The 22,828-nt window shown below is 39.6% G+C and overlaps 1 protein-coding gene across 2 annotated transcripts in view; it reads left to right on the top strand.

The window, feature by feature from the left end:
- The window catches only part of Elmo1 (engulfment and cell motility 1), a 557,729-nt gene that overhangs the window by 125,915 nt on the left and 408,986 nt on the right, over positions 1–22,828 (top strand). For both annotated transcript variants that reach the window (XM_027939610.3, XM_027939609.2), the window contains exons 3-4: positions 5,174–5,214; positions 6,178–6,250. In XM_027939610.3, the coding sequence (XP_027795411.1) occupies positions 5,174–5,214; positions 6,178–6,250 (114 nt within the window). The remainder of the gene's footprint in view (positions 1–5,173; positions 5,215–6,177; positions 6,251–22,828) is intronic.

Raw genomic sequence — 22,828 nt, 5'->3', positions numbered from 1 at the left:
CAAGATGCTTAAGGAATTCAGATGATTTTTACAAAAGTGTTAAAAACATACTCAGCCAGTAAAAATAATTTTGCCTAAATATTCTAAATCCAAATATTTTCAAATAGAATCCAGAAATTAATTTTTAGTTCCTTTATAGTTTGCAGAGTTACAGGAAGAACTGATTTCCTCATTTTAGATTGAATGTTCTTTTCTCCTGGGTCTTTGTTCACAATGAAGTGAAAGGCCAATTACTCAGTGAGTCTACAAAAATCTCTCAGTGTATTACTGAAGCCACCTCATTCCAGGTCTTAGAGAACTGGACAGAGAAACACCTTATGTAACCTTTTGGGAGAATTTTAATGAACAGGTCCATGGGCAGAGATGGTGTTTGTCTTGGAACTTACCAGTTTGGCACCTGGCTAGTTGAACTGAGGGGTTTCTTTTTGGCCCAGTGGTATAAGCCTGTAATCCTGGCAGTTCAGGAGGCTGAGGCAGGAGCATTGCAAGTTCAAAGCCAGCCTCAGCAAATTAGTGAGGGCCTCAGCAACTTAGGGAGACCCTGTCTGTAAATAAAATACAAAAAAGGGTTGGGAATGTGGCTCAGTGGTTAAGTGTCCCTGAATTCAATCTCCTGGTACCCCCCCCCCCACCCCCCAACCAAACAACAACAAAATTGAAGGGTTTCAACAGGAAGGGAGGGAAAAACATGGTACTAGGCCAGTGCATTCTACTTGTGGTATCTCAGTCTCATCTGGTTGAAAGCAGGGTGGCTCCTTGTTGGGTCCTCTTTACTGTGGTGATTTGATTGCTATCTCTTTTATCATCTTTTGAGTTATGTTCTTCATGAGTTGACTGGTTCAAAGCTTTTCCAAGCCCTGCATTGCAGAACTCCTAGAAGATTGATTTTGTGCAGAAAGTAGCAACAGCTTCCATGTGTCTAACAGCTTATGGCTAGCAGCTGCTTAGAGCCACCCAGCAGTGGAATATGTAGTCGGAAGTGGGGAACGTGCTGATCAGTCCAGACTATTCTTTCAAAGAGTCTGCCTCTGATTTATGCCTTTTTTGTTTGTTTGTTTTATTTGTAATGCTGGGGATTGAACCCAGGGCATTGGGCAGATGCTCTTCCCCTCAGGTGTATCCCCATCCCCTGGTTTTGTTTTTAAAAGGAAAGTTAGTGAATGTATAGATTTTCCTTTTAAAAGAAATATATTGAGTGTCCTGATAGATCCTATTATGATCTACACACTCTGGTAGCTAATACTGAGGAGTGGTGTGTGGGGGAAGTTACAGCGACGAATTAAGATGTATTGTTCTCAAGGGACAGGAAGAAAAGACACATATACAAAGTCCAGAGGAGTGATTCATTTAATATGCTAAATGCAGAAAGGATAATTATACCTATCTTGGGAGATCAGGGACACGTGCTTAGAGAAGGTGGCTTTGACATGGATATTAAATGGTAGGTAAGAGTTCATTGTTAGAGGTGGAATAGAAATAAGGAAAGGGACATTTCAGCCCAGCAGATGACATAAATGGAAGTGTAGAGATGGGATTTTTTTTTTTTTCATGAATCACCAACAAAACCCAGAATCATGGGTGACATGTACAGAATAGAATGTCTTGAGACTACACTGTGGAAGGTTTTGCCTGTTCAACTCAGATTTATATTTTATAGGTAAAGGTCACTAGGAATCCATGGAGGATATTAGAGCAAAAGAATGACATGAATAAATATTTGTGGGGAAAGTCTAGTTTCATCTAATTGTAGTTGGCATGGGGGTTGGAGAGATAGAGATTCTGATGGTATCTGGTGAAGGGGTCCTGAGGAAAATGGTGGAAGGAAAGGTCTGGAAGGGTCAAAGGAGAAAGTGGTTATGGAGGAAATAATGTTGAGACTTGGTGTCTTATAAATGTTCAAGCCACAGAACAGGGTGAAAAAGAAGACAAGGCCACGTTCTGTGGAAATGTATCTGGAAGAACTGTCCAAAGCAGGCAAATGGAGTGCAGGAACCCATGGAAGATAAATTGGAGTCAATTTGCCTGTGGCACATGTGATTAGAAATGTATGGAATTAGTTAGAAATGATGTGCTGGTGCCCAGGAAGGCACTGGGGCTGGCGATGAGTTGTGTAAGTATGTTGTATGAGTCATCAAATGGCAGGAGTTGAGATGAGGAAAGGCAGGAGTTCATAGGAGTAGTTAGGAGCTGAGAGTGACGCTGTGCAACACACAAAACATGATAATAAATGATTGAAGAAATGGGTGTTATTGATCCTCCTGAGCAGCAGGGGCATCATAGTGAGAGTGGAGGAGTCACGGGAGAGTGGGAGGAAATGGCTGGGGCAGATGGAGGGCTGGGGCATTAGAATTGTGAGCTGGTGGTTTTGGCTTGTACATTTATTACATTGCCTCTAACAGATATTTGCCAGAGAGCATTTGGGAACAGAACTATAGACTTTGAACCATTGAAGTGAATGAGATTCATGAGGAACTGACTGATTAAATAAAAGCCGGGAAGAAGTGAAATTTGAAGTTAGGAAGCTAGAGGTAAAAGAGGAACTGAAGAGTCTTGCTTGGACTTCATTGAAGGATTGGTTATAAATTTCTCCTCCGTCTTAGAAGCTCTAGAAAGGACATTACAAAATGAAGGAGTAGTAACAGTGTCAAGGCTGATGGGAAAAGAGAATTGGAATTAGGTTTGGGGGTGGGAATGGTAATATTTGATTGGACCTGGCTGGAGCGGGGCTGGGAAGTGGGCCGTGGAGCCAGCCCTGTCCTTATATAATGGTCATTTTAGTCAGCTCAGCGGCATTATGGGTGTTCAGTAATCATCATTCCGTTTCCTCTGTGGGTTAGAATTTTTCTTTAATCTTTCTCTATTGAGTCTAAGCTTTGTGCTTTCCTGGTCTTTGTTCCTTTCATATATCTGACTTCAGAATGTTCTAGATATGAGTACCCCCAGAGACTTCTGTCTTTTTAAACTTGATTCTGTATCTGTGAATCAGACCTGAATAAAAAGCTGAGTAATTCTGAGAGACCTCAACCAAGAAGTTTAATTCTGGGAATAATTGTTTCCAATGCCTTGTCCTACCTCAACAATACCTTTTTTGGCCTAATTCGTTGCTTCAGTGTAATTTTAGACTGAAAATGTGTTTGATGTTTTAGGATACAAGAAGTAAGATTTGGGTTGGGAGACTCTCTGATAGCCCTTTCTCTGGAGGGGATCTCTGGTAGCTGGAAGTAGAAAATCGTAGGAGAGAAGTTTTGTTCCTACAGTTTCTTTGCCCTGTGGTTGAGAGCACATTTGCCCCTCAGCTCACAGCCAGAGCCATAAACAATGGACAGGTCCTTGCAATGGCCCAGGACTGTGGACTGTAACTTTACTATAGACCCCAGTCACCAACGCAAATCATATTCTAAAGGAGACAGACTCAGAATGTTGAGAGTATCCCTAAATCTTGCCATTCCTCAATAATTCTCAGTTCCCTGGAGGACATTATGTTAGAAGTAAGTCAGATTCAGAAAAGCAAATAGCATATGTTTTTATTTATGCGTGGAAACTAAAATGTTGATTTTGAAGAAGTAGAAAACAGAGCAGTGATTACCAGAGCTTTGAAGGCCCCGGATGTAGAGGATAGTTAATGGGTACAGGGGGGCATATGGGTAGAAGAAATAGCATTTGTTTTTGGTATATGTGTGTGCTGAGAATCAAACCCATGCTAAGAATCTCACACATGCTAAGCATATGCTGGACAGCTGAGCTACATCCTTAGCCCAGGAGGAATAAGTTCTAATGTTCTGTAGCACAATATGATAACTATAGTCAATAGACATTGTTACCTATACAAAGTCTGCCTAAGAGACATTGTTCTGAACACCCAGAGGTGAAGGTAATGGAGGAGCTAATTAGGGGACACTGCACGTTGAGCTGGAGCTTTTTGCAGAGCTAGAGGGTCCCTCAAAGAGGACTACACGGTGTTTAGAATTACCAGACAGAACAGCATCTTGTCAAGGGCAGGATACTGGGAGGAAACAGAGCTCTTTCAGTGACTTGGGAAGGCAAGGAGCCTAATCTTTCAGGAATCTTTTGCCATTTTTAATGAATTCCTTCTAAAATTAAAAGTAATTCTCACAACAGCCTTGAGGGACAGGTGGTTCTATTCCCATTTAACAGAGAAGCTAGATGAAGTTCAATAGATTATACTGCAGACAAGTTGACAGAGCTGGATCTGCACTGGTCTTTCGGATTCGGAATCTCTTCCCAGACACCACCTTGCCCTTTTGGAGGGATAAGAGTAGACCATGGTTTTATATAGATAGCCTTTGGATGGGTGTATATGAAAATCCAGGATCTTATATAGTACTTCTCTGATTTCTTTCCTCTCTTCCCATCCGGTTCTTGTCTGTGATCTATTCTTTTGGTTGCAAACCACTCCCTACTCTACAAGGCAAGCAGTATCTGTTTGCATCCAAAGCAGAAAGGATTTCAATATCCACATCTCTGGAGGGTGAGCTGGTGTGTTTTTTTGCTGCATTTATTCTATCTGGGGGCAGGCAGAGCACAACTGTGGCTGTCAGGGAGGGAGCACAGCTGAAGTCAGCCTCCAGTTGATACCGCGGCACATGGTATCATGGTCACATTACTCCAGTGTGTCTGACTCAAGCTGTTGTGTGATTGGTATTTATCAGGGCCACAGTTGGGGGAAGAATTCTATGCACTTTGTAGGAACAATTTCACAATGTCTCATATCCCAGTTGCCACGTTCTCATAAAAATATCATGAATCCAAGCTTGTTTGCAGAAAACCGAATGGCTGCTTGCCCAATTCATGTACCACTTGAGGAATTCTGGTTATACCTTGACCTTGCGACCTTCTATTGCCTGTGAGGTCTTTGAAGGAAGCCCCATTTTCATTCTGATTTTAATAAGGAAAAATTAAATATTATGCATGTTTTATTCAATTAATAATACTAAGTATAGAAAAAAGGACCACAAGGGTGATAAATCATTTATAAATTTGGTGCTGCTGGCTGATAGATTGTTACTTTGATAAAAGTAAGAAACTCATTGACAACAACTAAGAATAGCAAATGTAAATTCTTCTTGTTTACATTTTAAAAAAACTAGGTGGTGTCTTTTTAAATGATGAAATGAAACTAACAGATAGTGTTTCCTTTTTTGTTATTTTGCAGAAAAAGCCACTGTCTGCAATAATAAAGGAAGTCTGTGATGGGTAAGTGTTCCTTAGGGTTCATTTAAAGCACTCCAGTTTATGGGTTGAAGGCAAATAAAATATTTCCAGTGCAGTAGTAAAATATTATTCATAACTCACACTTGACCATCCCAAGTCACTAAGAATTACTGCCTAAGAATTATAAACCCTTTTCCACCAAAAATTTACTAAGAGAAGAAAGTGTGAAATGGCTGGATTATTCAAAGTGGGATTGGTTTTATTTATTTTGGAAAGTTGTGTTCCTTTTGTTCTACTCAGTGGGGAGCAGTCTAAAGGTTCCTGAGGTTAAATACACACTGCATCTGGTGTAAGCTAAAAGGTGGCTCAGGTCCTCATAGAAGATGAAAGAATTGATTCATGGGCAGTTGGACTGCCATGTGGAATTTCATTCTGGTCTGGCTTTCCTACTTCTCTTTGGCTGTTCTGACAGTCCAAGGGAAAGCACATATGAAAGTTGCATGAGATTTTGACTTGTAAAGCAAAATTGTGAATAGAGTATTACTTGGAATTTATGTAAGACCTGGAATCCTTAATTGGAGTATTCCAATCTGCATCAGGCATATGGATTGGGGATTATTGAACTCAGACAATTGAAATGTGTTAATTATCAAAATTTAAATTGCATTTGTTTCCTTTGTTTTCCTCTCTCTGCTTGAATCTTTCAAAGTAGGAAAGAAGGTTCCAATTTATATTTAAATCTCTCACCTCCATCCCTGAAGATGAAATGCTTCCAGGTGAACAGTAGGCTTGGAATAGGTCCAGACAATCCATAGACGAAATGTTTGGTGTTAGGGTAATGAAGCGTGGGCTAACACCATTTACTTGAGAAACTCCATTGTGGTGTATGTTAGGGCTGCTCATCCTAATCATAGGGCCTTTTAATTCATCCAGCTCTATGCAATTAATAAAAATGAAAATGATCACTTTTGTTCTCCTGATCACTTTATGCTTATATTTTTTAAGGTGGTCTCTTGCCAACCATGAATATTTTGCACTGCAACATGCTGATAGTTCAAACTTCTACATCACAGAAAAGGTAGGTCAGCTACATTATTTCATCTGGGACACTATATTTAAGGAACGTAAATCATGACTGAGGTTTCCTGTTTCCTCTGCTCAGGACTAGGTATGCTGGTCTGAATTCTACATCTCTGCCATCTATGGAAATAGGGTCTATAAAGCAAACAATTGCTGCTTTAGTATCAACAAGACAATATTTAGTTCATTTAAGACTGAAGGCCAAATAGTTTCTGAGTCTTGTTTAGAAAACTACTTTTGCTTCCTAACAGTGAATGTTAATTACCTCTCGTTCTCATTGTTTGATTAAGGAATTTGAAACTTAATGACTTAGTTTAACTTTCTTCTCACATCCCTCCCCCCTTTTATTTTTGCTTAAAATACTTGAGATAATGACAAGAAATCTTTACAAATACTTGGAAACCTGCTTTCTTATTGGGTGATTTTCACTCCTTAATATGCTTAGATAAAAGGAGGGATTCATGAGGACCATGAATGGCCCTGGCAGCAAGTAAAATTAATATCTAAGAGATCCAGGCTAGGATCTGAGCCAGGAAAATGAACATCTATCTGTTTGTTGATATTTTTTTTTCCTGAAGATTAACCTGTGATATAAAAATATTGGCTTTGATTAATAGATAATAAACTGAATCACTGAGGTCAAATGGCCAGACTGATGTCACATACTTGATTTTTCAGAAAAAAAAGTGAGTTTAGATCTTTGTGCTTCTATGATTTTGTCTTTTGGAAATTTTTAGAATAGTTTAACACTCAGCTCGATGTTGGGGAAGAACTCCCTGAAATGCATAGGAATCTGTACTGTCCTTTGTGGGGTTGATGGGTATGGAAGGAACAGCTCAGTGAACAGCGGCCATTACAAGATGGTCAGCGCTGGAATGGAAGTGAGTACGAACTGCTTTGGAAGGAGAGAGAATAACACAGTTTTGTTCCAATCAGCATGAGTCAAGTGGTGGAAGGTGGACACAGTGAAAAGGATCCTACACACACTGTGTCTCCCTTGCACTAATTTGGAGAGGATGGGGATTCCATTAGCAGGAGGGGGCTGGCTAAATGCCTGGAAATGCTTCTCAGAAATTGTTCTTCCCAGATGGACACTGCAACTTTTGTAAGGGATCATGCTTTCTTTCCTCTTCAAATGGATTTGCTACAAAGCTGAGAATTAAGGAGGGGCCCAGATTTCCTGGCAAGTGTTGGTTGCATATATTAATTTTACCTTTTCTTAATTCTGTAAACATTTTGTTTCCTGTCTCTTTCCCCTTTGCTTGGTTTCTGAGTGTAATTATTTGTTTTACAATTTCCATGTGAGATAAGGAACATATAATTAAATACAAGTTGAATGTGAGCAGTTAAGTGTATCACCTGCTTTCATTCATCAACCTTGGATGGTGAAATCAACTCAGTCGGTTGCAAGAGCATTAAAAAATGAGAGTAGAATAGTTCAGAGAATATGTCACCTATATTGTTTGTGAACTCTTTGTTTCAGACACCCACATGTGAAATGCATGTAGATTGTACTTTTTTTTTTTTCTTTTATCCTTTGGTCAGAAAGCTGCTGAGTCACAAGTAGCCTTGCCATTGATTAATGTGTATGGCTTGCGGCTTGCATCCCCACTGGCTGTTGTGTCTTCTGTCATCATTGTCGGAGACCTCAGTTTATTGGAGATTACTAAGACAGAATTCTCAGACTTCAGAGAACATAAACACTATGGGGAGACTACTTTAAAAATGTAGGTTTTCAAATCTGAACTGCAGAAGTCCAGATTGTGCAGGATTTCCTTGGATATTTTATAGGACATTTCATTTTAAGGAGCCCTCCAGGGAATTCTGATGTGGGATACCCAGCGACCACTCAAAAGAAACACTGCTCAAGGAGGGGTCTCTTTTCTGAAGACAAGGACCCCTGCATAGAGAGCACAGTGTACTCTGATCACAGGTTGTCACAGAGTTTGATTGAGGAGTGTGTTTTTGTACCCCCTTTCTTGAAATAACTTAAAAATCAATAGCATCATATAATGTTGCTTTCTCTTTTCCTAATTAAAATTCAGATACACTCAGAAAATTCAAACTCCTGAGAACAGGATAATATTTATTATTTTGTGAGGCATCTTAATCATTTTCTGGGAACCCTTGTTTGGCCTGAAAAATTCATTCAAATTCAATGTTGAATTTCAAAGGGACTGGCCCCCTAAGACTACCATTGGGTCTTTTTGTCTTCAGTGGGTGGCAGCAGACATTATTTTTTAATTAAGAGTTTAGAGAGTGAGAAGACTCATCTTCCCAGTCATAACCCTTTTGTTTGTAAATAAAATGTCATTGCTCTTCTCCTGCAGCTGTTACTGGCGCAGCTGTGTGTGCGTGTGTGAGACACAGGGCTGGACACGCACAGGGCAAGAGGCGATGTTGAATCTTGGCTCCGCAGGGTCAAATCTGGGCTTTCCTTCTCGTGCTGTGTAGGTCCAAATAATTTCTTATAAGTATTCCTAAAAATAGAGAACCTCTCCATCCTTAAAATAATGTAATTAGCATCCTCTCTGTTACTTACAGCCCAGTGAGTTGTTAGGTAATATTTGTATCGCCATGGTAACCGGTGACTAATTTCTGAAACTTGTGCATGCCGTTAGTTACAGATTTTCACTTGCATATGAGATACTCTCCCTCCCTCTGCCAAAGATAAAAAGATCACCTGTCATTTCAAAGGGAGAAAATTTTCTAGACCTGGCCTAATAAGCAAAGAGATGTGGTTAGTGGGGATGCTTGATGATTCTCTGCTAATATGTTCAGGAAGATACCTCTCCTACTTTTCTCAAGTTATCCATATCCATTTTTCTCAATGGTGATCATCTACTCATTGGGCTGTTAACTTGGGTTTTTTAGTGCAGCAGAGAAAATGTCATGTTAAGTAGCATTCTGCTACTTGAGATTCAGCTATTTGCACATTCAAATTCTTCCCTGGAAACCTATATTTTAGGGTGATGTCTGAAGAGAGAGAGAGAGAATAAAAAAGTGAAAAGTGAATTGTGTGCTTCAGTGGATTCGTTTTTTGAATAAGGATTGCAGAGAGAGTACTCAGCATTTTGGTCACTACCCTTGTCACAGTTTAATGATCATCTTCATTTTAATAAGGAAGTGAGACCAAGAGAAATTACATGACAACTTATATAGGTCATACAGGCCAGAAATGACCAAGCTGAGGCTTGGACCTTGTTGAGTCTGACTCCAGAACTCTCTCTGCCACCTCTGATGAACCCTCTGTGTCCACTGTCTTGGCCCCCATTTATTTATAATGCTCTTTTTTTTTATTGACATCAGGCAATTGTTCCTGATGGTAATTGCCTTAAGACATGAAATGCAGGAAGTTACAGCTTGTGAGTACTGGTTACCTGTTTCAGTCTGTGGCTTCCATGTGAGGGTAAATTGTGGGAAGTTGTAATAGGTAATTTTCTTCTCTCTAGGGATTAGCAAAGTGCATTCTATTTGTCTTTTGCTCTGGATTGCATGACTGTTTAAGGGAATATAATTATATTAATATCATTCTTTTTAGGCAGATGAGAAAATTGCCTTTTGTCTTTAACCCCAAGCATTCAGAAAGCTGTGTCCCCCAAAAGTACAGGGCATGGTGAAAGAAGCATTATAGGGTTGTGTACTAGAGGATGATTTATTATGATTGCAGGACACTATTTGGCTCCACTCTGTAAGACTGACTCCAGAATGGATTAAAGTATCCTATTACCATAAATTTCTTATCTTGTAGTAACTAAGCCTATCCTATTACCATAAATTTCTTATCTTGTAGTAACTAAGCCTCATCCAGGTCCTCTGCAAAGTTGGCCTCAGGAGCCTTTGGGAGGAAGTGTGGTCTTTTGGGGAACACCCCTTTTTGGTCATCCCCACTTTCTAAGTATTTGGGGTTCTTGGACAGTCCCTGAATTACCTAGAATCCCTGGGCAGACAGAACCGTGTGGTCCCTGGGACATGTACATTCTACTGGGGAGATCACTGTGTGTAATTTAGTTCAGTTGTCATGCTTTGGTGGACATAGCCTTAAGCAAGCACAAGCAAAACCAATCTTCAGAAAGGATGGAGGCTCAGAGATAAGAAGGGATGAGGGCCTGTTCAGAGGAGATGGAGAGGGGAACATTCTTGTCTTGATCTCCATCTCTGGTTTCTGTGTCCCTTGTCTGTTCATCCTCAAGAGAGAGCCTGCTGGGGTTGGTCAGATGTGCCGCTGGACTAAAACTGGCTGTTGGCTGATTTTTGTGATTTTCATTCAAAGAGCTTTCCTAGCAATAGAATATTCACTTGGGCAAACCAAAGCCCAGGAAAGCTGTAAATTTCCTAATTCAGCCAAATACCCTGGACAACATTCCCTTTTCTGCTGCCTGTGGTAAAAGATTCTGGATTCTTTGAGAAGTCACTATTGCTTCCTCAGGAGGCCACTCCCTTCCCAGTCTGACCAGTGCACGCTTGCACATGGACATTGGGCCAACTCCTACAGGACTGGCTCTCAGCTGGCCAGGATGGGTGAAGAAAAATCTTCTTGCTCTCCTCTTTGCCCTGTCCCTTCGGGTCTTCTGTGTCTCCCAACACCAAGCATTTCTCTCATGCTCCTCCTTGGCCCTCTCCTTTCCCTTTTGATACCTCAATGTCTGTCGTCCCCTCTGTGAAAAATGTGCCTTGCCTCCAGAATTCTTTCTTTCTTGCCCTGTGATCAAACCTGTTATTGATGCTTTATGGCTGCCCTGTTAGCAGCTTGTATGTCTGTCCCCAGACTTTATCAAAATGGGACTGTCCTAGACAGCTTATATCCAGGGCAACCAGAAAGAAATGGCCATACTGGAAGGAAACAAAACAAACAAAACCCAACCATACATGAATACATTCAATAAAATAAAATTGAATTGTCTTTCCAGTATGCACCAGGCACTGTGCTAAGCTCTGGGAACAGTCCTAATCCATTTGATTCTCATAGAGAAATATTTACCCTGTATTAATTGATGAGCATGACAGTAAGTGTCACAAAGTACAAATATAAGGATCTGGACATAATGAAGCCTAGAGGAACATTAGACAGAGGTCTAAAAAGAAAGGAGGGTGGATAGATGGAAGTCTTTAAAATGGTTCATATTAGTGTCCTCCAGGGAACCCAGGTATGAGATGGGCCAGATGTGGCCAGTAAGTTTTGCATAAGCCCTGATTCTCAAGGTCTTTTAAAGCCATATTAAAGATTTTGAGTTTCATCCTAAGAGCATTGGGAATCCTTGAGATAGTTTAAAGCTGGACCTGACCACAAATGATTGGACTCCAATTACTCTGAATATGCTGTGTTGAAAGCAGTCAATCTATGGTAGAAACTATGAGAAAACATAGTTCGTTGTGGAGAAAGAAAAAAATCCAAGGGTGGTTTGAAATATGCAGAGAGATTGACAACAAATTTTAGGTAGCACTTTTGATTCCAAGAAGAAAATGGGACCAGATAATAGTCTTGAAATGTCTGTATCCAAAAATCTTACTGTCTATTACCTCCTTGACAGCTTGGCTAAGGATTATAATGATATTTTACAGGTGAATAAAACTGGCTCATTTTACTTATTTCCAAAGTGACATCTTCTTGAAAATTTGTCAATTTACATCTATAATGTTCGTATTTATATTTAGTTACCTGACTAACACATCCAATTTTAATTTTCCCCTTGGATCTAATTTAGAATTCAGACACTCCTAATTTCAGATATGAATTATATTCATAGGAAAATAAGTGAAGAAACATCTGCAATATTTTTCTATGGAATGGGGCATGGCAGTATAAGGGAGGTAAATTTATTTGCCCTAATTTGATAGTCCTGTATGTGTTGTGGTGAGAAATATAATTAAGACACAGTCCTGTCCCCATAGAGTTTTTAGTCTAGACATAGGTTAGTTGATCCCACCTGATGATTGAAAAGGTTATAGAGAATATGATTTTTCAGTCACTTAGTCTTATAATTCATAATTATAATTATATAATTATAATTCTTATAATTTTTAACATAGTTAAACCATGTTAAAAAATCTTTTGCATAGGACACAAACTCTTCTAGTTTAATTTTGAAAAAAAAATTATTATTGAGATATAATGCTCATCCCCTAAAATATGACTGTGTCAATTGCTCAATACGGTGGTTTTCAGTGTATTCAAGACTCTCTAAAGCACTTAGTTTTTAGATGGCAAAGCTGTGACATTTTCACCCAGGATGTTTTCATCTTCCCAAGCAGGAGCTCTAAACTTGAAGGTAGATCTGGAGATGTGGATCAAGCAGCTTGAGGCTGGGATGCAGGCATTTTTGACAACTACAGGTGGTCCTGGTATACCATGCCTCAACCCTCACTGCTGCAAATGTGGCCAGCCTCTAGATAGTTCCCCTTATTCCTGATGGAAAACTATATTGTGAGGGTTTTTTTCTTTTTTTTAACTAGGGATTGAACCAAGCAGCGTTTAACCCCTGAGCCACATCCCTATTATTATTATTATTATTATTATTATATTTTTATTTTGAAACAGGGTCTCACTAAGTTGCTAAGGGCCTCACTAAGTGCTGAACTGGCCTTGAACTTGTGATCCTCCTGCCTCAGCCTCCCAAGCTGCTGAGATGACAGGCATGCACCACAGCCCCTGGCTGTATTGTGGGTTTTTATTGACTTCTAGGCTGACTCTGCTTTTATGCTGCTTGAGCCAAGTGTCATTCTGATTGGTTTTCACTGTTACCTAGACAGAGAAGGAAGTCCAACCTCCTTAATTAACCTGGTGGTCAAGGTGTCTCACAGTTTAGCCCCAGTCAGTGCCTCCAATTTTATTTTCTTTTTCTTGTTCCTTCAATTTTAGCCAAACCGCCGTAGTCTTCTCCAAACATACCTGCTTTGTCTCTCTCCTGTAGCTTTACTAACCCGGAATCAGTTCAGTCTATCCTCCTTCTCCACCTTCTGTTGTGTTTCAGGTATTCGATTAGGACTGAGGATAAAGACATGACATGATATCCCCCTTGCTCCACAGGGCCTGAGTGTGAAGAGACAAGTACATACCTGCGAGCGAAGTCATTAAAATAACTGCATTTCAGGAACTGCCTTCCTTTCCTGTCAGTCCATTTTCTGCTATTTAACAGAATACCACAGACGTGTTAATTCATAAAAAAAGGAAAATATATTTCTTATGGTTCTGGAGATGGCAAGGCCAAGGTGGAGGGGCTGTGTCTTTCAAGGACCTTCTTTCTGAAGAGCAGGAGAGTATAGGCAAAAGATGAGAAGAAAAGCCCTAACTCACTTACTTCTACTTGCCAATGTGTTAACCCACTTCCTGTGATAACAACTGTTATGGTTTAGACATGAGGTGTTCCCCAAAAGCTCATGTGTTAGACAATGCAAGCATTTTCAGAGGTGAAATGATTGGGTCATGAGAACCTTACCTTAATATAGATTAACTGGTCAGTAACCATATGCAGGTAGTGTGTGGCTGGAGGAGGCAGGTCACTAGGGGTGTGCCACTAAAGTTTATATTTTGTCCCTGGTGAGCAGAACTGTCTCTGCTTCCTTGTTGCCATGGCCTGATCTGTTTTCCTCTGCTGTGATGTTCTGCCTTACCTTGGGGCCAAGAGCTATAGAGTCCACCATCTATGGACTAAGACCTTTGAAATTGTGAGCCCCAAATAAACTTTTACTCTTCATGGTGACCAAAAAAACTGACTAAGACAACAATTAATCATCCTAACCTAATTACTTTTGTTGGGCTCACCTCCCAACACTGTTGCATTAAGGATTCAAGCACTTTGGGGGTACTTTCAATTCCTAGTATCTCCCTACAAATCCTAAATGATTTGAGCTGTAAGAAACCTTGGCTTTTTTCCTTAAAAAATTTTTGCCCCAATTTTGGAGATTAGTTTCTTTTTTTCTTTTTCTTTTTTTTTTTGGGGGGGGGGGGGGCTGGGGATTGAACCTAGGGGCATTTACTTACTGAGCCATATCCCCAGCCCTTTTTTTGTATTTTATTTAGAGACAGGGTCTTCCTGAGTTGCTTAGCTACTCTCTAAGTTGCTGAAGCTAGCTTTGAACTCAAAATCCTCCTGCCTCAGCCTCCTGAGCCACTAGGATTACAGATGTGTGCCACTGTGTCCAGTGCAAATTAGTTTCTTAATTCAACCTTCTTATCTTTTCCACTCACTTCTCTCTGCTGCTATAGCAATCACTGTCTTTTTAGTTTACTGCCTCTGAGGTTCCTTTGTTAGCTAATCTGGACCCAAACTCTTGTTGCAGTGAAGTGCTGTTCAGTTGTTTGTGTGTTGATTTGTTATTGTCTCCTTAGCATGATTCCAAGTCTCTTACCAGAAAAACAAGCAAACACACACCTGTGTTCCAACCCTATGTCTACTAATTGTGTCTCATGGGTTCTTGAAGTAATACCTGGGTATTCAAAGATTGTTGATTTTATATGATGCAGTTTCATTGTAAGATAAAAAGTACAATTAGTTGCTGAATAAATTATGTATGATGTTAGTTAATTCAATTACCAGAATATGCACTTAATGTGTTTAGATTATTCACAGTAGAGGAATTGCGGAGTGAATAAATCAATGTTAATGATCCTCTTAGAGTCTTAAAATAGTGTTAAATTTTTTTTTGTTTGTTTTTTAGCCCCCACAAGTGATTAATTATCTTTTCAAAATAAATACGCATACTCATGTACATAAAATATATACTGTGCTAAATATCAACCAAAAATTTTTAAAGATTCATGAGATGTCAGAAAATGATATGCAACCCTTGTCCCTTGGATTTAAATATCCCCTATTTTGAAATTATGTACTTTAGAGAACTTGGTCAGTTGTAGGAATTTATCTCCAGTTTATAACAGTAATGAAAGGGAAGTATTGAAATAAATCACAGAAGCCCTTTGGTCCCTTAAGATATACAAATAAACATCATTATGTAAATGATCAAACAGTCATATAATTTCATTAATATTTTTAATATTACCAGTTTCATTCTCATTATAGCAAATTACCAAAGAGTAAAATGGTGGTTATGAGAGGTAATTTATCCCAAATTCTGTGATGGCTCAATTCTGAGAAAGTGAGTTTTACTATATTCTATTCCAAGCTAGGATCCATTAGTATTTCTGTGGCTCACTATCTTTAGGCAGTTTGGTTCTGTGAAGACAGTGGTCATAGAATAGCACAGAGACTTGTCAGCTTACAGACAGTCTTCCATGAAGGAAAACATCAGCACCAACTCGGAAAACTTGTGGTGTCCCCTGACATTCCCTTTTCCATTACATGAAGGAGAGTTTAGGAGGGCCACACCCCACTGAATGACACATTTTCCAACAACCAGAGAACAATGGGATGCAACTATTTGCAGTCAGAACTCTATGTACCTATGTTGAAAGCAAGAATAAAGATTGGAGTGGTTTTTTTTGGGGGGGTGGTTTTATTTTGGCCAGCTGGGAAAAAGCACTTTGAAATAAGCCATCTTGTAGTTTGCTTGAAAATATAAACTATGAATTAAGAGTGTTTTATGTCATGCCCTTTCCCCTAGACCTCAACTTCTGGGTTTCTCCTATCAGAAATCTGAAAGATTATGGATAGTATGATTATTTACTTTAGTAACATTTTGGATTTTTCCCAATTCGGTAATTGAAGACAAAAGGCAGGATTGAACCAAGGGCATCATAAGAGTCATGGGGTGTGACTGGTATTGGTTTGTAGGAGGTTGATTGAGGTGCCGAGGCAGGTGGTACTTTGGACTCCCTTTACCCTTTCTCAGTCCATCCAGCACAACTTTTGAAACTGGGAAAGCACATGCATGTGCACACACACACACACCCTGAAACTCATCCTGATCTCCCCAGGGGCTATCCATTCCTGGCACTGGGCTTCTCTTTTCTGTCAGTGTTACCCTACCTCTGTCCTGGTGCCTTTGCTCTTAGTGACTCAAAACAAATTGGCAGTAGACTTTCTGAAGTCTCTAAAAACATATTTTGGGTGGTTTTAAAATTTTTCTAATTAGAGTTTGAGAATTGGATGGAAGCTATCATTTTAAATCACTTGGTGTTTTTCCTTTAGAGAAGAGTTGGAAGCATGTAATACTTATTTCAGGACGGAGGAAAAAAAGACAGCCTAAGTTGAGTCACATAAATGAGAGGGAATGAGAGAGAGGAGGGCAGTGACTGCCATCGGTATTACTCAGATGTCAGTGGGCTTTGTGACATGTTATTTAATGTTTACCACTGACTGTTGGATCCAGGCTATAACAAGATGATTACACAGGCAGCTTACTTTTTGCTTGGGCTCCCTAGCTTGTGTTTGGTAAGATACGACTGCTTCTAGAATTGCAGGCAAAGATAAATGCCAGAGGTCATGATAATTCCATGTTCTCCAGTTCAGCTATTAAACCAATGAATAGATTGAGTCAAGTCCTGAAACATTTAACTGTGTAATGCTCAGATACGGAATGAGTGACACATGGTTTTCCTCCAAAGACAGGCACTTCTTTACCACAAATGACAGTGGAAACACCAGAAAGTTCTTTCCAAACAAAACTAACAACAGTGAAAAACAAAAACTCATTATCAGTAGAGATCAGTTCCATTTGCTAGAAATTTAATTGCCAATCTAAGCACAATCCCATTTGTGATTTCCTACTTCAGCAATGGGATTTATATTTTAATAGCTCTTAGACTCTTTGTCAAAATTTTGAGATGGAGGAAAAAAAAAAATATATATATATAGTGTATGTGTGTGTGTGTGTGTGTGTGTGTTTGTGTGAAGAATAAATAAAAGGTTCATGGAACAACAGATACTGAACAGCTTGGAATGGCTTTTTTGTTGATATTTTTAAGTCTGTTATTTTCTATTTTTCTTTATGTTTCTAAAATATTTGCTGGAACCCATCGGGATGATTTCATGACTACTAATGCTTGTGGTCCATAGTTTGAAAAACATTTCAATATAGTCTTTATTCTCCAAGATCAAAAACAAAGCTAGATTTCCCTACTTTTGTTTTCCTAGTGTATGAAACAGTGCCCAGTAAATAAATATTCATTTAATGGGAAAATGAATATCCCCGACTATAGTGAACCAGCCACTCAGGGTCAGGCACTGGAACAAGTCTAAAGGGAGAAGGAATAAATAAAAGAAGAAAAGGTAAAAAGTTAGGATGGAATACTGGAGAGAGAACCAAGGAAGGGGATCTTGCTTCCATTAGGAAAGGTGGAGTGCCCAGGGCTGTTTTATGCAGATGACAATTGGTGACATATTAGGGTACTATGCTACCCATTCTTTCCTTTGCAATTATAGTTAAGATATTAAGATAGAATAACTCTTGTATGATTGACATTTTTTGGACCCCTTTGGACTGTTGCCTTATGAAATCACCCCAAATTCAGTAACTTAAAGCAAAACACATTCCCAGTGTAGACGATGAGTTAGACTCACTGATGGTTTGGTCAGGAATTGGGACATAGCAAGGCAGGGATGACTTATCACTGCTTGATGTCTGGATCCACAGCTAGGAGGACCCAAACAGCCTGGGGAATAGTTGGGGGCGGGAAGAATTTGGAAGCTTCTGTCTTCATATGTCTGGCTTCTGGGCTGGGATGACTTAAGAGCTGGCCTCAGTGGGGGTAGCTGGAGTGCCCTCTGTGTGGCCTTCCCATGTGGCTTGGGCTTCCTCACAGCCTGGTGGCAGTGATCTGAGAAGGCACTCCCTGAGAGTGACTGTTCCATGAGAGCCCAGCAGAAACTGCATGGCTCCTTATGACACAGCCACAGGGATCCCTCAACCTCTCTTGCCTATGCTGTACTGCTCCAAGCTGTCAGAGCTTGCCCTGATTTAAGGGGTTGGACAGAGACCCCTCCTCTCCATGGAAGGAGTGGTAAGAACTGTGGAGCTTGTTAGTAAGCCCACCCATCATCCGTTTCAGAGAAAAGTTGTCAGGAAGTTATAATACTTTCTAGAAGTTATCCAAAGATGAAACTGTGTCTTTTGCTAGATTGCAACTTCAGAACTGGGAGCAAGAGGACAAGATAAAGTAAAAAAAAAAAAAAAAAACAAAACAAAACAGAAGAGAGCTGGGGATGTGGCTCAAGCGGTAGCCTGCTTGCCTGGCATGCGTGGGGCGCTGGGTTCGATCCTCAGCACTACATAAAAATAATATAAAGATGTTGTGTCCACCGAAAAAAATAAAAAAGTAAATATTAAAAAATTCTCTCTTTCTCTTTAAAAAAAAGAAAAACAGAAGAAAGTGGGTATAATAAAAACAGAATAGCAATGATGCAATTTTCCAAACTGTTAAGGAAAACGTGGCAAATAAAGCTCAATTGCTCCTCTCTCTCTCTCTCTCTGTCTCTGTCTCTTTCTCTCTCTCTGGTTCCGGGGATTGAACCTGTTATGCTTGAATTTGGGACCCCCAAAAGACGATCAGAAACCAAGATCGATGTAAGCAGCAAAGAGGTGTTTATTGCAAGCTAGCTGGGTCCTCTGCGTGCGCACATGGCAACTTGTGATGCTGAGAGGCCCAGGGTTTGTAGCAGTTTTATACACTCTTTGGGGAAGGCGGGGACTTCACATACATCATAGCATCTCTTAGCAAATCATCACACACCGCAGGAAAATCATAAAACTACTCTAAAACATGATTAGCACATTTACTGGCGGGAACAAGTTGGGTAAGGCTTATTGGTTAGTACAAGAGGGGATTCATTTGAACTGATTGGTTTAACTCACCGAGGGGTCTATGTGCTTAACTATATGTTATCTACTACCATAACTACTGGGAGGGTCATCTGGCATCCCAGGTATTTTCCCTGTCTCATGCTGATTGGTGGCTGCTAGGGGGTTGCTATGGGTCCTCACCTAGCCTAACTGAGTCAGGGACACCTGGCTCTGAAGATCTCTCCTGTTATTTGTAGATAAACAACTCAGCAGGGTGGGTATGTGCCTAGGAGCACTGCTCTGTGGGTCTTTCCAAGGACAAGGGTCACGCTTCCTTCCTTGGACAGGCTTTGCTCTGAGGTAGAGACTGGTTTCTCAAACCCAAGGGTGCTTTACCACTGAGCTACATCCTCAGCCCTTTTTATTTTGAGAAAGGGTCTCACTAAGTTGCTGAGAGTCTTGCAAAGTTGCCTAGGCTGGCCTTGAATTTGTGACCTTCCTGCCTAAGCCTTCTGAGTGGAATTGCTGGCATTATGGGTGTGTACCACAACACCCATCTTTTTTGTCTTTCTTAAGGGCATAGAGGAGGGAGCAGTAGAGTAAACATGTTCCTGAGAACTTATTATGCACTTAGCTATTTACCCCTTCTTCTTTGAACAATTCTTGGGGAAATTGGTTCACCTTAAATATACATGAAAATAAAGTCAAAGGATAAAAGTGAGTGGTTTGATGCCATAAGTGCTCTGATAAACCAATAACTACTCTTAACTTTTGCAGGTATTTGATGGTTTCTGAATGAGAAAGAACTGAGAAGCAGATGGTAGTACAGTTGTAGCCCTTTTCTGTCTCTGGCTCTGACATAGGTCAAGGTTACCTTGGTTCTCAAGCACCTTTTGGTGCATGCACTCTGAACTCTTGGAGGTGGGGGCTACAAAAAACAAATTTAAAAAGTGATTCATTGTGATCTTATCCAAGTTTTTCCATTTCATTAAGAGATAGATAAAGAGGGTAGAGCTTTGTCTTCTAGTAGTTCCTCCCACCCCGCCCCAATTGTAATCTTTTTTCTCTCCTCCCTAATGTTTATTTATTTATTTTCTCCTCTGGTCTTTTTGCTTATACTTAATTTCCTTTCTTTCAATCTACCTGTGACTTCATTCTTATTTCACTCTCTATATTCCTACTACTGTCTCCTGTATTGGGTTGTTAGCCATTTTTTTAAAACTCTTCTCTTTATTTCTCTTTCTACCTGCTTCTCTTCCTTTCTTTTTTCTCCCTCCCTTCTTTTGTGCTAGGGAGTGAACCCAAGGCCTCCCACATGCTAGGGATCTTCTGTAAACCTCCAGCTCCCTTCCTTCATTGATGCTCAAATGCCCTCTCTTGCAACTTTAGACTTATAAGCACTGTAGTTAGGTTCAGACTTTAGATATTTAAAAAAATAGGTGTACTTTACTCATTTAATATAACTTAGATAAAAATTCTTTTCTAGGTATATAACAGCTCTGAAGCAAACAGATAGGAACTCTCAAATATCTTTTTAAATTTATACAAATTAAGCACATTGGAGACATTAAAGGAAAAGAAGCATGGAAATTTTTAAAATTATTGGAATCCTATTACTCAGAGAAAACAGATATTCTGGACTATATACTTCAAATATTTGAGTTTAGGAATGTATTTGCATTTGAAAACTGTGTAAAATAGCTTGCATAGGGTTTCATAACTTGCATTTTAACTCATTCTATGGCAGGCGTTATAACACACTAGTTAATGTACTTGGCCTATTTCATTGTTTAAGGGAGACTAAATGCAGTGATGCCAGCAAAACAGTGTGCAAGGCATCTAGCTCCTAGTCACTCCTCAGTGAGTCACATTTCCTATTTACTTGTCAGATTTTCTTAATGGCTGAAAAATATCCAACTCAACTTTTAAAATCAGTTCCTTGTATTTGGACTTCTGTCTCTCTCTTCCCAGTCCCCCCCCCCCCCCCACTAATTGCCCTACACTTTTTGAAAACAATGCTAAAATATCCATTTTTAAACTAAGTTTATAATTCCTTAAATATTTCCTTATAAAATATTATTAGAAGTTGAATGTGAAGTCAAAGAAACTGTCACCCAGGCATGTATGTAGCCACTATTTATGGAAGAGCCCTAGGTGCTTGATACATTCATGGGCTATTTCATTTAAGCATTTAGAGATTACAAATGTCTTAAGAGTGTTGGAATTTGAGGCTGTATAACTTTAGAGGGTCAAAATTAGAACTGAAACCAATATCCTTCAATATTATTACAAAGAAATTTCCATCTGAATAGCCTTCAAAGATGGTTCAGGAATCGCTGATGGCTGTGATTTATACAGCCTTTTCAAATATTGTTTCGAACTATGTGAGAGTGAATTAAACAATCAACCTGAGCTCTAATAGATCCTTCTAGACTCTAATAATCAACAGTGGCACAGTGAAGGCAAGCATCAATATCGTTAACTTATGCTGCCATGTTAGGTTGATTTTGAGCAGATCTTAATTGGAAGCATTTCATTTCCTCCTCTCCTTATGCATAGATTTACACTTCTTATAAATATGTCATTGACTGGGAAGATTGTTCTGCTTTTATTTTAAACCAGGCATGAATCCACCCACTCAAGAGAAATCATCTAAGCAAGTTAACTTCCGCTGAGCCCATGTCCTTGGCTCATGTGAGATCAGGGATAATTGCAGTTTATTGGCTGGGAGTGTGTCAGGTGTACCATCAATGTGAAAACCGAATTTCACTCTTTTCAGTAAGTTTTGGGTACTTTAGCCAGATTTCTATTATTTACTGTGAGGAATGACTGTTGGGATTAGAAATTAGGTATACAAATTTGAAAGGGAAAACATCTCTTTCTTTCTTTCTTTCCTTCTTTCTTAGCCTCTAGAAGACTCCTGAAATTTCAGTATAATCTCTTAAAAATGGTTGCCATAGGCAGCTACCAACCCCAGTGTGGTGGGCAAAGTTCTAGGAGGTCCTGAGATCCCCACCTGTGGTGTTACAGGCCCTGCATAATGCCCTTACCTTCGGTGTAGTCTGGACTTGTGAATAAGGGGGACATCACTTCTATATTATATGACACAAAGATTTTGCAGATGTGACCAAGGTCCTTAATCGGTTTACTTTGGATTAATCAATAGTGAGAGTATGCTGGTGGGACTCATTAGGTGGGCCTTTCAAAAAAAGAACCATTAAGGAGAAGATTCCTGTTGGTCCTGATGACTGCATGTTGTGAAGAGGGCTGTGGGGTATGGGCCTGAGAGCACCCACTCAGAGTTGAGCACGTCCCTGGCCAGCAGCCCACTAGGAAACCTGGGGAAGAGGGCTCTTTAGTCATGCAACCAGAGGAAATGAATTCTTTAACAACCTGAGTGAATGTGGAAGAGGACTCTGAGTTCCAAATTAGGGACAACACATAGCTAATTCACACATTGATTTCAGCCCAGGAGACCCTGAACAGGGGATCTGGTTAAAATGTGCTGGACTTCTGACCCATAGAAACTGTGAGATAGATTTATGGAAATTTGGTAGATAGCAATAGAAAACCAATAAGTATACTGTGTGAATGTTTTCAGATTTTCTCCACATTGAGTAAGACAACACAACACAAAACAAATTAAATGTGGAATCTTGGTATTATAATAATCATCTATAAGACTGGTTATTGAATTTTTATGTTAATAAGAAAGTCTAATTATTTCTGCTGATTACCTTAATAAAATATACATTTTCAAACCTAAGCTCATAAAGCATACTAATATTAATGTAATACTTCTTTGTCTGTTTTAGGTTCTGAGATTTCATCTGATTTTTTTTTCTATTCTAGAACAAAAGGGTTCCATTATTTGGAAACCACTGGCTTGATTAATAGG

Source organism: Marmota flaviventris, chromosome 1 (genome assembly GCF_047511675.1).
Source record: "Marmota flaviventris isolate mMarFla1 chromosome 1, mMarFla1.hap1, whole genome shotgun sequence".
In the NCBI taxonomy this organism is placed as follows: Eukaryota; Metazoa; Chordata; class Mammalia; order Rodentia; family Sciuridae; genus Marmota; species Marmota flaviventris.
The sequence above is the reverse complement of the archived record's forward strand: the minus strand, read 5'-3'. Positions and strand labels throughout refer to the sequence as shown.